We start from the raw sequence: 16,793 nt of genomic DNA on the forward strand, positions 1-16,793 counted from the left end.
GGGGGAAAGAAGTACAGTCAGCATTTTGGGCTGAAACCGTCCTGCTGAAGGGTTTCAGCCTGAAAAGTCCACTGTACTCTTTTCCATAGATGCTACCTGACCCGCTGAGTTCCTCCAGCATTTTGTGTGTGTTGCTTGGGTTTCCAGCATCTGCAGAGTTTCTCTTGTTTGTTAGGAGCAGAATTAGGCCATTCGGCCCATTGAGTCTGCTCTGCCCATCATGGCGGATTCATTATCCCTCTCAACCCCTCTCTCCTGCCTTCTCCACATAACCTTTGATACTCTTACTAATGGAGAACCCGTCAACCTCCACTTTAAATATATCCAATATCTTGTCCATAAAAAAACAGTAATAATAAAATACAATAAATATAAATACTTATATTTTTAAGATTATGTCCATGAAGTGTCATAGGCGTAGGGGTATCTCACAGGAAATGATAGAGTAGTGGTGCTTGGGCGGGTTAGTGGGTGGAGGCTTTTGATCAGCCTTCCAGCTTAGGGAAAGTCACTTTATTTTGAGTTTGGTGGTTCTGGTGTCACCTGCCTGATGGGAGTGGGACAACCCAGTCCATGAGCAGGATGTGTGGAATCCTTTATGATGTTACCAGCATCTTTCTGTATATATGTCCTTTAAGGTGGGTAGGCTGGTGCTGGTGATGTGTTGGACAATTTTGACTACTGGTATAGAGCCTTCCTACACACTGTCAATTCACACTGCTTCTTCTACCCTGTCAAATGCATCATGTGATGTTTATTATGTAAATACAAGACAGTATTAGTATTTATTTTGTCTTTTCTTATGCCATTTACCTCATCGGATGTCACTCTGAATTTTCATTTATGCCTTTTCAAATCAATTCAATGAGCGTGCAACATCTCTGTATATTGTGGTGCTGAACCGTGATATTTGATGTACTGCATAATTTGTGTTTCAGAAAATTGTGGATTAGATGTAGCTTTAGTTTAATATTTACAAATTTACTGAGCCTATTAATTTCATAAGTTGCCTGCTGTGCAAACCATGCTGAAAAACTTCGTCAGAAACACTTGGCTTCTGATCGAGGACAAGCTCTGGAGCTTGCTGCGTTAAACCTGACCTACTGTGAATGCTGACTTGTGTCACTTTTGTTTGCTTCTGGTCTCTCCAACCTGCCAACACAGATTTTCAGTAAAAGGTGAATTCTCTCTGGAAAAGCTAGCTGGCAAGATGCTAAATACTAAAACTAATGTGTTTGGATGTCTGCGAAGTGTAATGCAAGGACAAGATAAATTTGTAACACTTTAATCCTTTATGGCTGAATGAAGTGAGTCATTTTTAAAATATGTTGATTTTCTGCACATGTGAACTGATTATCAATTGCAGGCTGTTTTTTTGACCACAGAAGTTTGTCCTCGTTGGTTGCGCGATAACTATTTCTAGTCTTAATCTGATTTAAAGAAAGCAGAGTTTTTCCATCCTGATTAATTGCTGATAGAATGTTAACCTATGTTTATTATTCCTCCTTCTCTCTCCCCCTCATTTTGTTCTGTTTGGTTCTAGATTTCCTCTTGGCATGCCAGATCCATCATACTTGGGGGAGGGGGATGAAATAAGATTCACATTTGTCAAACCCGTACATCAAAACATACAGTGAAATGAGTCATTTGTGTCAGCAACCAACACAGTCCGAGGGTGTAGTGGTGGCAGCCCGCAAGTGTCCCGATAGTTCCGGAGTCAATATAGCATGCCCACATCTTACTAACCCTAGTCCATACGCCTTTGGAATGGGGAAGGAAACCGTATTCATATCCACACCATGCTCTCTTCTCGCTGCTCCATTAGATAGATAGATAGATAGATAGATAGATACTTTATTCATCCCCATGGGGAAATTCAACTTTTTTCCAATGTCCCATACACTTGTTGTAGCAAAACTAATTACATACAATACTTAACTCAGTAAAAAATATGATATGCATCTAAATCACTATCTCAAAAAGCATTAATAATAGCTTTTAAAAAGTTCTTAAGTCCTGGCGGTAGAATTGTAAAGCCTAATGGCATTGGGGAGTATTGACCTCTTCATCCTGTCTGAGGAGCATTGCATCGATAGTAACCTGTCGCTGAAACTGCTTCTCTGTCTCTGGATGGTGCTATGTAGAGGATGTTCAGAGTTATCCATAATTGACCGTAGCCTACTCAGCGCCCTTCGCTCAGCTACCGATGTTAAACTCTCCAGTACTTTGCCCACGACAGAGCCCGCCTTCCTTACCAGCTTATTAAGACGTGAGGCGTCCCTCTTCTTAATGCTTCCTCCCCAACACGCCACCACAAAGAAGAGGGCGCTCTCCACAACTGACCTATAGAACATCTTCAGCATCTCACTACAGACATTGAATGACGCCAACCTTCTAAGGAAGTACAGTCGACTCTGTGCCTTCCTGCACAAGGCATCTGTGTTGGCAGTCCAGTCTAGCTTCTCGTCTAACTGTACTCCCAGATACTTGTAGGTCTTAACCTGCTCCACACATTCTCCATTAATGATCACTGGCTCCATATGAGGCCTAGATCTCCTAAAGTCCACCACCATCTCCTTGGTCTTGGTGATATTGAGACGCAGGTAGTTTGAGTTGCACCATATCACAAAGTCCTGTATCAGTTTCCTATACTCCTCCTCCTGTCCATTCCTGACACACCCCACTATGGCTCTGTCCCTTTAATAGTAATTCCCCTGATATCTTCATTTTGTCTGATGTATTGAGCTAATGGTTCCAGATATAGTGCGAAGAGTAGTGGTGACCATGCACAACCCTGTCTCGTGCCCCTTTCTAGAGTAAGACTATTTGATAAATATCCATTGATTTTAACTCTAGCAGTAGGATTGTCATATAGTGTCTGTATAGTTTTAATAATTGTGTCTTGGAAACCAAAACTATGTAAAACTCCGTAAAGAAAATTCCAATTAACCGAATCAAATGCTTTTTCAGCGTCCACGCTTATCACTATTGCTTTGATTTTATTTTTTTGTATATGATCCATAATGTGAAGTGTCCTTTGTATATTGTCTTGAGTCTGGCGTTGTCATATAAAACCTGTCTGATCATTACGTATCAGTATGGGTAGAAACTCCTCTAATCGTTTGGCCATGATGGAGGTAAATAACCTATAATCTACATTAAGAATGGATATTGGTCTAAATGACTCACATTCCATTTTATCCTTGCCTTCTTTTGGCATAGCTGAGATTATCGCTTCCTTCCAACTGGGTGGCATTTGTGTCTTTTTTAGAGCCCAGTTCAGTGTGGGGAGTGAAACAGGAATTAACTCATTTTTAAATTCTTTGTACCACTCTGCCGTATACCCATCTGATCCTGGTGACTTGCTTAATTTAAGCCTACTAATTGCAGCTTTTAATTCAACTTCAGTTATGTCAGCAGTCATCCTTCTATTTTGTTCTTCGCTTAAAGTGGGTAACTCTAGAGAATTCAAGAAGGTGTTAATTTGGGTTATGGTTCCCCCTGGAACTTTGGAATATAGCGTTTTGTAAAACACTTCAAAAACTTCTTGAATTTCACTTAGCTAATTTTTTATCATTTTCGTTCTTGGGTCCCTAATTCTATTAATTGTATTTTCTGCTATCTTTTTTTTCAGTTTCCACGCCAGTATTTTCATAGATTTCGATCCACTTTCATAAGGTCTCTGTTTCAGAAACATTACGTTTTTCCTGATTTCTTGCATAGCCAAATTATTTATTTCATTCCTAATTCTTTTAATTTCCCCTAATGTGTCCTGTGCCAAATTCAATTTGTGTTTTCTCTCTAGTTCCTTCAGTCTATTTTGTAATTCCTCTAATGTTTTATTCCTTATTTTTTCCTTATATGAAGATATCACTATAATTTTCCCTCTTAAGACAGCCTTCAGAGTATCCCATAAAATGGAAGGTGAAACCGCTCCATTATCATTAACTTCTAAGTAGAGACCAATTTCTTTTTTAATTTGTTCCTTAAAGTACGGATCATTGAGTAGACTTGAATTTAGTTTCCAAATAGTATTCTTTGGTTGTAGGTCAAAATCAACAGATAAATATATTTGTTTATTTCCATTTCTTCTCCCTATTCTTGCCCCTCTTTTCAGTTCAAATATTTTTTGAAAAATATTATATTTGATGGGTTAATGGGGCTTAATACGCGTTTTTCCGGAGGAGCTAGTGACTTAAGCTGCCATTCTCGACGATGACATCACCGGAAAAAAAACTATTCACTGGATTCTGCAAGATTTCTTTGGATTGAAGATAAGAATCTACTGTTGTATGAAAGTAATGTGATGGATATTCACTTACCAAGGCCCAGGAAGCTTATTGCTAACCTCAGCTTTCTAATGAAGCAGCCTGACCTTTCTAAAGGGTCAGAGTTGTTGTTGATAAAGTTAAACCTCTTTGTTCAGTTTTTTATTTGGAAAATAAGACCAGTCTCCAGTTCTTAAGGTGAACTGCAAGCAGTAATCAGATTGAAGTTGGAAGCAGACTTTAGCAAACAGTGCCACTGTTTCCTCCAAGCTGCACAGTAACGGAAATGCTCCCACGCACATAGCTTTTGTTGCAACGCAGCTGGGGTTTTCTTTTACGTTATGATTTATTGAAGTGCCGTGCAGTTTTCAGGCAATGTAAAAATTTCCTGCTAAGGGCAATGGTTGGTCTGCGCATCAGAGAGAACTTTGAGCAACAGTGTTACAGAGTTCGGGCGGCTGATCCACAGTGGTCGGGAGTGGGGGTGTGGGGCTGACTGTAAGAGGTCTACTTTGCAAAGTGATGTGAGCAGGAGACCTTGTCTCCATTAGCCAAACAAGGGCATATCACACGCAGTTACAAGTTGGGATGTTTGTGTACTCAGAGGGCTGTCCCTCACAGCATTGTTTGGGGTCTCTGTCACCAGGAGTTTTTCAGACCATCTGTGTGAGTTACTTTGTCCCAGCAAAGGTATCTGGAAAATATCACATGCAAATATCAGAAGCCTTGGGGATGGTTAGGAATGACAGAACAATAGAGTTACAGAATGAAGAACCTGGATTGTTTCCTCACGTCCTTGATCTTTCCTACCCACCTGCCTTCACCTATCACCTTCCAGCCAGCCTCTTTCCCCTCTCCCCATTCTGGCATCTTTCCCCCTTCCTTCTCAGTCCTGAAGAAGGGTCTCGGCCGGAGAAGTTGAGACAGACACAGCCAGAACTGCTGAGGTTCTCCAGCATTTTGTTTGTATTGCTTAGATGGAGGGGGTCCTTGATGATGGACGCTGCTTTCTTGTGGCATCGCTGTTTGTAAGTGTACTTTGTGATGGGGAGGACTGGGCTTTATCCACTACTTCTCGTAGGCTTTTCCATTCTTGGGTATTAGTGCTTCAGCATCTGCAGAACCCCTTGTGTTGATGCTCTTGGATTCTCTTCTAACCACCGTTTGTTCTCCTCCTGATGATTGCCACGAGTCATAGACAGTTTGTGGTGAGTTTTTGGACTGGATAATATTGGACTAATTGTAGACAGTTTGTGGTGAGTTTTTGGACTGGATAATATTGGACTAATTGTAGACAGTTTGTGGTGAGTTTTTGGACTGGATAGTTTTGGACGGAGTATAGTAATGGTGAGGTTTTTTTCTGATCTGACATGCATAAACAGGGCACTGAAGCAACCCACACATTCCAGTTGTCTTGTCTGAGGTCAGAAAATGTTCCACATAAATATTCTTCATCGCTGAAACTTATTTGGCTAACGGCATTGGCAATGTGTGTTACGAGACCGCAGGTTCGTTTACTGTGAGTGTTGCTTTAAGTGCCTGAGTGAGGCGGGACTATGAAGTCAGTCACAAGCTGCGGCAGCCGGCTTCAGACTGTGTGTGTGTGTGTGTGTGTGTGTGTGTGTGTGTGTGTGTGTGTGTGTGTGTGTGTGTGTGTGTGTGTGTGTGTGTGTGTGTGTGTGTGTGTGTGTGTGTGTGTGTGTGTGTGTGTGTGTGTGTGTGTGTGAGAGAGAGAGAGAGACTGACTGGCTGACTGTTGGGACTTCAGCTTGTCACTGCCATGGTTTGGAACTCTCCCATGCCCAAAAGATTGGGTTGATCATCGGCACGCAGTGCACAACAGATCTGACTGTCACTTTGTATCATCCGTATGTGTGGATTTGGTGGAGTGTCCTGTGGTATCACTTTTGTTGGCCCTTACCTGGAATCGTGGTATTCCTGTCACTGTCACCTGGTGATATTTCGGAACAATTCGACGGATAAGATCTTCGGCGACTGTTACTTCGTTTACTCAGCGTGGAATTCTTCATAATTGCCTTCTCTCTACATTTTCGTGTGGCTTGCCGAATCCCCTCACTCACTTATTCTGTGGATTACTGAACTTTTCTACTTTACCATCTTAAGACTTTAAGCACCGTTTCCCAAGATTGATAGTTTGGGAGCCATATATATACACAATTATACGCATAACACTGTTAACTTCTGTTTATTTCACTTAATCTTTTATATTTGGAGTAGATACTAATAAAGATCGTGGTTTTAACATCGAAACCAGACTCCATGTGTGATCTATTGTGGTCAGGATAAGGACAGTATACAACAGGAACAGCCTCTCTGGCACACACTGTCTGTTCCAACCATCAAAACTAACCAGAATCAGGTTTAATAACACTGGATTTTGTCGTGAAATTCGTGACTTTGCAGCCTCAGTACATTGCAATACATAACAATTTAAAAATCTATAAATTACAATAGTAAATATATAATTAAATTACTTAAGTAGTGCACAAAGAGAGGAGAATTAGTGAGGGAGCATTCATGCCAGATTACCCAATTACAATGAGAAATAAACGTATATACAGTACAGTGGTGCAAAAATAGTGGGGTGTTGTTCATGGCTTCAGAAATCTGATGGTGGAGGGGATGAAGCAGTTCCAAAAACATCGAGTGCATGTCTTCAGCTTCCTGTACCTCCTCTCTGATGGTAGTAATGAGAAGAGGGTGATGCCTCAAGAAGGAGGCATCCATCATTAAGGATAGTGAGGGCCCTTAATGATGGAAGCCAGTGTCTTGAGTCATCACAGACAGACATACTTTATTGATCCCGAGGGAAATTGGGTTTCGTTACAGTCGCACCAACCAAGAATAGTGTAGAAATATAGCAATATAAAACCATAAATATTTAAATAATAATAAGTAAATTATTCCAATGTAAAAGTGTACTTCTCTATGACTCTATAAGAATAAAGAATAGTTTTATTTAGAAACATAGAAAACCTACAGCACAATTCAGGCCCTTCAGCCCACAAAACAGTGCCGAACATGTCCTGACCTGAGAAATTACCCATAGCCCTCTATTTTTCTGAGCTCCATAAATCTGTCTAGGAGTCTCTTAAAAGGCCCTATCGTATCCACCTCCACCACTGTCGTCAGCAGCCCATTCCACACATTCACCATTCTCTGCGTTTAAAAAAAAAACTTAACCCTGACATCTCCTCTGTACCTACTTCCAAGCACCTTAAAACTGTGCCCTCTCATGCTAGCCATTTCAGCCCTGGGAAAAAGCCTCTGACTATCCACACGATCAATGCCTCTCATCATCTTATACATCTCTATCAGGTCACCTCTCATCCTCCATCGCTCCAAGGAGAAAAGGCTGAGTTCACTCAACCTATTCTCATGTTCCACAATCCAGGCAACATCCTTGTAAATCACCTCTGCATCCTTTATATGGCTTCCACATCCTTCCTGTAGTGAGGTGACCAGAACTGAGCACAGTACTCCAAGTGGGGTCTGACCAGGGTCCTGTATAGCTGCAACATTGCCTCTCGGCTCCTAAACTCAATCACATGATTGATGAAGGGCAATACACTGTATGCCTTCTTAACCACACAGTCAACCTGCACAGCAGCTTTGAGCGTCCTATGGACTTGGACCCCAAGATCCCTCCACACTGCCAAGACTCATTATCATTAATGCTATATTCTGTCATCATATTTGACCTTCCAAAATGAACCACCTCACACTTATCTGGGTTGAACTCCATCTGCCACTTCTCAGCCTAGTTTTGCATCCTATCAATGTCCCGCTGTAACCTCTGACAGCCCTCCACACTATCCACAACACCTCCAACCTTTGTGCCATCAGCAAATTTACTAACCCATCCCTCCACTTCTTCATCCAGGTTATTTATAAAAATCACAAAGAGTAAGGGTCCCAGACCAGATGTTTCCAAGTTCCTGCCTGATAGCCCCATATTTCCCCTTACCCCAATTAAACGCTTTGCTAACTTGTCTGTTCCTGTCCCCCTCCAGTGCTATGTTAAAGGAGATAGAGTTGTGATCACTATCTCCAAAATGCTCTCCCACTGAGAGACCTGTCTCAAATATGTTGAAACACACAGCAAAATGTGTCTTTTGCGTGAAATCAAACCAGCTGGTGGCAGCCCCATCAGTGTTGCAATCCCTCGAACACTAACTCGAAGGAGGAAACCCTGAGGAAAGCCATGCAGTCACAGGAAAGACATGGAAACTCTATGTAGACAGCAGCAGGAACTGAACCCAACTGGTGGCCACTGGTGCTGCAAAGCAGTTGAGCCAATCGCTACACTACTGAGCCGCCCATCCACAGGTCTGTGGCTCAACACTGTTACACAAGACTGATGATCGTATTCGTTTCTATTTCGCCATTGCTGACATCCAGATAAATCAACCCACTTTCTATTTTGACGTTTATAATCAGTTTAGCTTTTCACAATTACTTCTACTGTTACCACAAGGTGTCCCTGTGTATCCATCATTTGATCAATCTTTCATTTGTGATTCAGAATCAGAATCACATTTATTATCACTGACATAAGTTGTGAAATTTGTTGTTTTGCAGTAGGGCTGTACAATATATAATATAAGAAACTGCAAATTACAAAAAGAAAAATCTATATATACATCTCCAGCCCTTTATCTTTCCTACCCATCACTTTGCAGCACCTGTCACCACCTAGCTATCCTCCTACCCCTCCTCCCACCTTTTTATTCTGGCATCTTCCCCCTTCCTTGCCAGTCCTGATGCACAGTCTCAGCCTGAAACGTCCTATAGGTGCTACCCAACGGGCTGAGCTCCTCCAGCATTTTGTGTGTGTGGCTCTGGATTTCCAGCATCTGCAGACTTTCTCCTGTTTCTCTCTATGTATTCATTTTAATTAGTTGGGCAAAAAGAGAGCTTAAAGGACAGAAATCGTGAGGTCGTGTGAATGGGTTCACTGTCCATTAGGGAATCTGATGGCAGAGAGCAAGAAACTGTTCCTGAAATGTTGAGTGTGTTTCTTCAGGCTCCGGTACCTCCTCTTTGCTGGTAGGATGAGAAGAGGGCATGTCCTGGGTGATGGGGGTCCTTAATGATGGATGCCGCCTTTTTGAGTTACCGCCCTTTGAAGGTGTTCTCCACGCTGGGGAGGCTGGTGCCCTTGACAGAGCTGGCCAAGTTTGCGACTTTCTGCGGCAATTTCCAGTCTTGTGTAGTGGCTCCTCCATACCAGAGTGTGACACAGCTCTCCACAGTACACCTATATAAACTTGCGAGAGTCTTTGGTGACATACCAAGTCTCGTCATGCTCCTAATCGAGTATAGATACTGTTGTGCCTCCTTCGTAATTGCATCAATATGGTGGGTCCAGGTTAGTTCTTCACAGATGTTGACACCCAAGAACTTGAAACTGCTCACCATTTCCACTGCTGATCCCTGGTGTGTGCTCCCTTTTAAGGCCCATAGAATCAGAATCAAGTGTGCTTTCCCTGACTCCTATGAGATTGCATGAAATCTGCTGTTTTCCAACAGCAGTACAGTTCAAAAATCAAAAATTAGCATAAGTCACTGTAGCGCCCTGGTTAAGATTGTTACTGCTAATGCTGTAGGGTATTTCATTGAGTAGCATACTGTACAAGCATTATGTCCTGATGATTGCATGTCTCAGTTTCGGGTAAAGATAAGGGACTGTGATGTTCAACTTAGGAATGTTGTGTCAGCCAGTCAGGAGGGTGGAGTTGGGAGAAGGTTTGATGGAAAGCTGGGTGGAGAGAGATTTGTGTCGGACTCTGGTAGGGTTTCAAAGGTTTCAAGGTTTCAAAAGTACACTTAATGTCAGAGAAATGTATACAATATACATACTGAAATGCTTTTTTTTTCGCAACCATCCACGAAAAACAGAGGAGTGCCCCCAAAGGATGAGTGATAGTTAAATGTTAGAACCCCAAAGTCCTCCCCAGCTCCCCTCCCTCCCACGCGCAAGCGGCAGCAAGCAACGATCCCCCCTCGTCCCACCGGCAAAACAAAAGCATCGGCACCCACCACCAAGCGTGAGCAAAGCAACAGCAAAGACACAGACTTGCAGCTACCCCAAAGACTTCACGTTTCACCCGGTATTCGACATACCACAGACGCTCTCTCTCCTTAATAAAAGGGAGAAAGAGATGTCTCCATTTCACAGCGAGAGGGGAGACATAACAAACAACTCGCTGGTTTACGATGTTACAAGTCTGTTGCATTGCTTTTTCTGAACTCTGTGCCCAAAGATCTTGGGTCTCCAGGAACGCAGCCTTAGATCTTCCAACTCCCATGACACACCGACCTCCTGCCCAGACGACCTTCGATTCACCCACCTCCAGAGCCACGAAATCTCAGACCTCCAGGTCAGGGTCAGGGTCTTCAAAGGAACCCTGAAAGGGAAAAACAGAGATATTAAAGAGAGAAATAGAGCTGTTTCCGAGGATGTCAGCAAAGGAATGGCCGTTAGGCACCATTGATTCCCCTAAGCTCAGAATCGGTTTGTGGTCTTTTTGGCGGAAGCTGCAGAAAGGACAGGAGGGAAGATGGCTGAGGATGCCGTGAGCACGAGCATCCCCGAGCTTTGTGCAGATGAATGGCTCCGAGGAGGCAGGGCCAGTACTCCAGAGAGAGCACCCATTTGTTCAAGATGGATTTCGAGCGAAGCTCGGAACGTGGTGTGTGCTTTCCTGCAGACAGTTGGTCGAGCGTATGAGTGAAAAGACAACTCCAGGACGAGCTCCAAATTTACCTGCACATTTGGACTGGTTTAACTGTAATGAGCCCTTTTGGTTTTATTTTCCATTCCTTTTCCTACCAACTGTTCGATAAAGCTGAAAGCTGTAAATACACTTTCTTTTTAATTTTATGCAGTGTGCGATTCATTATTTCTTGCTGCCTGACAATTGTGCATGGGCAGTATTTGTGCAACATTTGCTGAAATCGAGGTTTCTTCAATCGGAACGTTATGATGTTCCTGTGTGGTTGAGCCCTGCATCACATTGACCCTAGACACCTATTGTTTATGAAAAGGTGGCTTCTCACCACTGAATCCCACAGCCGTTGGTGGGGCCGGCAACGAGACAAGTTTCCATACGAGCCCAGTGAGGGGGCTTCATTACAAAATAAAACCAGTTTGATAGACAGAGGGGAAGAAGCTGTTCCTAAAGCATTGAGCGTGTGTCTTCAGGCTCTTGTACCTCCTGGCTGATGGTAGTAATGAAAAGAGAGCATGTCCTTCAAGGTGAGGGTTCTTAGTGATGGAAGGCACCTTCTTGAGAAGACTGTCCTCGATGGTGGGGAGGGCTGTCCCGTTTATCGGAGCCTCTGTGCCAGGCGGTGAGCAACCAGTCAGATTTGCTCTCCCATGTACGTCTGTAGAAACTTGCAAGAGTCATTGGTGACATCCCAAATTGGCACAAATGTGTTGGACCTGATAAGCCTGAGTTGGAGAACGCAGTTCATCGATTGTTGATGAAGTTCAATAGTTTCAGTGCATCATGTCACTGATATCCGTTTAAATCATTGAGCCTCCCCTCCATGGCCTCTGTCTATACTTCTTGCTGCATCGGTAAAGCAGCCGAGAGTAATCAAAGACCCGACTCCAGACATTCTCTCTGCTCCCCAGTCCCGTTGGGGAGAAGATACAAAAGCCTGAGACACATTCCACCAGACGTGAGGGCAGCTTCTACCCCTCAGTTGTCAGACCTCGTGGATGGACTCTCTGCTCCCCAGTCCCGTTGGGTCCCAGCCTGAAACACATCCCACCAGACGTGAGGGCAGCTTCTACCCCTCAGTTGTCAGACCTCGTGGATGGACTCTCTGCTCCCCAGTCTACCTAGTTATCATCTTGCACTTTGTCGTTTACCTGCACTGCACTGTTCTGGTGGCTTTTACATTGTTATCGTTTTACCCTATTCTAATGCAGTGTACTGTGTGAGGAATTGATCTGTAAGAACAGTATGCAAGACAAGTTTTTCACTGTATTGCAGTACATGTGACAATAATAAACCAAAACCAATACTCCTGTTTTCCAAACAGGAGCATATTCAGAAATTGGAGATGCAAAAGGACTTGGGAGTCGGAGTGCAGGATTCCGTAGTGGTTAATTTGCAGGTTGAGCTGGTAGTCAGGAAGGCAAATGCAATCTTGGCATTCATAGAATATAAAAGTAATGCTGAGACTATAAGCCATTGGTCAGACTACATTTGGGGTATTGTGAGGAATCTTGGGCCGTATCTGATATAGGATGCACTGGCATTGGTAAAGGTCCAGTGGAGGTTTATATGAGTGATCCTGGGAATGCAAGGGTTAACATATGAAGAGTGTTTGATGGCTCTGGGCCTGTACTCACTGGAGTCAGAAGAATGGGGAGGGGGGGGGAGTCTCATTGAAACCTATCAAATATTGAAAGGCCTGGGTAGAGTGAACGTGGACAGGATGTTTCTTATAGTGGGGGAGTGTAGGACTAGCGTGCACAGCCTCAGACTAGTGGGACGTCCCTTTAGAACAGAGATGAGGAATTTCTTTAGTCAGAGGGTGGTGAATCTGTGGAATTCATTGCCACAGGCGAAGGTCAGGTCATTGGGTATATTTAAAACAGAGGTTGCTGGGTTTTTCATTAGTCCTGGCATCTAAAGTTATGGGGAGAAGGCAGGAGAATGGGGGTGAGGGGGGTAATAAATCAGCCATGATGGAATGGCAGAGCAGACACAATAGGCCGAATGGCTTAATTCTGTTCCTGTTTTATGGTCAATATTAGATATAATAACATAGCCCATTATATGGCGACACAGTAGTGCAGTGGTTAGCACAACACTTTAGACTTGGGTTCAATTCCCGCCACTGTCTGTAAGGAGTTTCTACATTCTCCCCGTGACTGCATGGGTTTCCTCTGGGTGCTCCGGATTCCCCTCTGCGTACTTTCCTCCAAAGACCTACCAATTGGTAGGTTAATTGGTCATTGTAAATTGTCCGTGATCAGGCTAGGATTAAATCGGGGGATTGCTGGGCGGCACAACGCAAAGGCTAGAGGGGCCTGTTCCAGGCTGTAGCTCAAATAAAAATAAATAAATATTTTTTGCATAGTTTTGTCTTTGCAACATGAAACAAATTTCTCTGACATACAAGTCAGTGATAGTAAATCGGACTCTGATTCTACTTTTCAGGTGATAGGTCGCAAGCCAGTGATAATGACCTGATTCTGACTCTGTCTTACAGGTGGAGTGGTGAAGACAAGCTACAGGATGACCACTGAGCCGTAACGCTAAGCAATATGTCAGGTACGCGGTTGATAAGAATACCTTTCAGTCCAATCCATTCTTCCTGGAGCTGTCCTTCGCTGTTTCAACGTGCCCGTGTCTGTGTGTTGTTGTAACTACAGTTCATTGGACCAAAGCATTGTTAACATTGTAGATTTCCTTAAATGATTTTGTCTTTTGTCGCATACCATTTCGGTGGTATCCCGCACAGTGGGTCTTTCCTCTTCTGGCTGCTCAGTGATGCAAAGGGGCTGACAGAACATAGAACAGTACAGCACAGTACAGGCCCTTTGGCCTGCTTTGTTTTGCTGACCTTTTAACCCACTCTAAGATCAGTCAGACCTTTCCTTCCCACATAGCCCTCCGTTTTTCTATCATCCATGTATCTGTGGTTATGTTTTGTCACTTCAAAACAGTAAATGAGTTAAAGGGAAGACACAGGAATCCGAAATGTGAGTCTGGCTTTGTGTTCACTTTAAATGAGGCACGCACATATCGCATGGTAGTGTGATGACGTATGAAATTCACGTATTTATACAGAGAGCCTGCAATGAGTCATTTAAACAAACAAGAATGCTTGATCAACCAATACATATACATGATTACTGAAATATTACAAACACAACACTCATCTAAGAGTTTATTACACGTCTGCAATGTACCTGTCTCTACTGACACCCCGACAGCGTGTTCCTCACGCCCAACGCTCTCTGTGTATAAAACTTAACACACACACACACACACACACACACACACACACACACACACACACACACACACACACACACACACACACACACACACACACACACACACACACACACACACACACACACACACACACACACACACAATGAAGAGGTCAATACTCCCCAATGCCATTAGGCTTTACAATTCAACCGCCAGGAGTAAGATATGTTAAAGTGCCGGGGTTGATTGTATTTAATGTATTTAGGTAAACTACTTAAGAACTTTTTAAAAGCTATTATTAATGCTTTTTGAGAGAGTGATTTAGATGCATATCATATTTTTACTGAGTTAAGTATTGTATGTAATTAGTTTTGCTACAACAAGTGTATGGGACATTGGAAAAAATGTTGAATTTCCCCATGGGGATGAATAAAGTATCTATCTATCTATCTATCTATCACACACACACACACACACACACACACACACACACACACACACACACACACACACACACACACACACACACACACACACACACACACACACACACACCCCCCCCCCCCCCCCCCCCCCCCCAGTCCTCGGAAAGTCTCTATCTGAGCACTCGATCTATGCGTCTTATCATCTTGTACACCTCTGTCGTCACCTGGTATTTTCCTTCACACCAGACAGAAAAGCCTGAGCTCACTCAGCACATTTTCGGAAGCCATGCTCTTTAATCCAGGTAGCATTCCTGGTAAGTTTCCTCTGCTCCCTTTATTTACTTGTTTATTTAGAGAATCTGCTCAGGAACAGGCCCTTCTGGCCCACCCAGCTCAATCCATCCAGTTACTCCCCGTGACACATTAACCTACTGACCTGGAACAGGGAGGAAACCCGCGTGGTCACGAGGGGAATTGAACCTGGGGTGCTGCGCTGTAATAGTGTTACAGTACAGTGCCCTCTCCATAGTCTTCCTACAATGAGGCAACCAGAACTGAACACAATATTCCCAGTGTGATCTAATTAGAGTTTTATAGATCTGCAACGTTACCTCACAATTTGCATTACCTTACAAATGTGTATAAACATGATTCATGTGTATAAACTACATTCCTCTGTATGTAACTCATTTGCACATTTTTTCCATTTAGCTGATAACCTTTCCTTTAATTCCTCTTACCGAAGTTTAAGGTGAGAGGGATTTTTGTCACATGTACCAAGATACATTGAAAAGCTAGTCTTGCGAATGATACATACAGATCAGATCATTACACTGTGCATTGAGATAGGTCAAGGCAAAACAGTAACAATGCAGAATAAAGTGGAACAGCTACAGAGGAAGTGCAGTGCAGGTAAAGAATAAAGTGCACGGTCATATCGAGGTGGTTGTGAGGCTGAGAGTCCGTCTTATCATACAAGTGGTCCCTCCATGAGTCTGTAACAGCAAGGTAGAAGCTGTCCTTGAGCCTGGTTGCAGTTCTGTGATTTCAGGCTTTTCCAGTGGGAGAGGGAAGAAGAGAGGAAGAGGGGTCTTTGTGCTGGTTACTTTACCGAGGCAGCGAGGTGTAGACAGAGTCCACGGAGGAGAGGCACAACAAAAACTATGCAGAATAAAAGCGTCACAGTTACAGAGAAAGTACAGTGCAGGTTGACAATAAGGTGCAAGATCATAACGAGGTAGATAGTGAGGCCAAGAATCTTATCGTATTAGTGAACCGTACGCGGAGCCAGTTTGTTTAAAGAGAGTGGTGGGTACCTGAACTGCACTGTCAGGCATATTGGTGGAAGCAGTACGATAGAGGGTTTCGGGAGGTTTTTACACAGGCATGTGAACGTTACAAATCCGCAGCACGGCGGCGACAACAGTCAGAGGGATTACCGTAAATGTGTTACTGAGTCACGTTAGACACGGTACACGCCAGCATCTCACAGTGTGGGAGCGACAAAGCAGGCCTGCTGCCTAATGGAGGATGTCTGCCGCAGTTAGAAGGCCCAGTCAATTCGCCGTGTGATCGATCGGCACACATGCACATTCTTGCAATTGATCTGATACAGTCCAGCCCTCCCCGCTATCGGCGGGAACCGCAGAGGAAGGGAATGAGTGAGACAAATGGAGAAACGATGAAATGTCTACCCTGCTTAGTGTCGGTCAACTGGCCAGCACACCCCTGAGGGTCTGTTCAAGAGGCTTTTAGACAGACAGATGAATACACAGGGAATGGGGGGGGGGGGTGGAATTTGAATAACATGCAGACAGAATAGAGACACAAACCCCTTCACCAGAGGTACTGCCCCTCCCTGGACACCGCATACACCAATCTGAATTAGGTTTCATTAAATTAAACCTCCATAATATCTTTGAGTAACGGATTTCCTAATTAGATTGTGATAACTCTTAAAGCACATCGCATCTGGACCCTCCAGAAGGCGCTTGGCGCCGATCCACATAGAGCTTATTAATTAAGCATAAAGCTTGGGGAATTCAAGATGAATCTTTAGATGGATTTGAAAATAATGCTGAAACGTGCAAAGTATTGAGCAGTTTTAGATA

The 16,793-nt window shown here is 43.5% G+C and overlaps 1 protein-coding gene across 9 annotated transcripts in view; it reads left to right on the plus strand.

The window, feature by feature from the left end:
* Positions 1 to 16,793, plus strand: part of thrb (thyroid hormone receptor beta) — a 236,974-nt gene that overhangs the window by 69,548 nt on the left and 150,633 nt on the right. For all 9 annotated transcript variants that reach the window (XM_073024555.1, XM_073024556.1, XM_073024557.1 and 6 more), the window contains exon 3: positions 13,527 to 13,588. In XM_073024555.1, coding sequence (XP_072880656.1) covers positions 13,582 to 13,588 — 7 coding nt within the window. In that variant the 5' untranslated portion in view covers positions 13,527 to 13,581. The remainder of the gene's footprint in view (positions 1 to 13,526; positions 13,589 to 16,793) is intronic.

The sequence above is a fragment of the Hemitrygon akajei genome, chromosome 20, assembly GCF_048418815.1.
Source record: "Hemitrygon akajei chromosome 20, sHemAka1.3, whole genome shotgun sequence".
NCBI lineage: Eukaryota > Metazoa > Chordata > Chondrichthyes > Myliobatiformes > Dasyatidae > Hemitrygon > Hemitrygon akajei.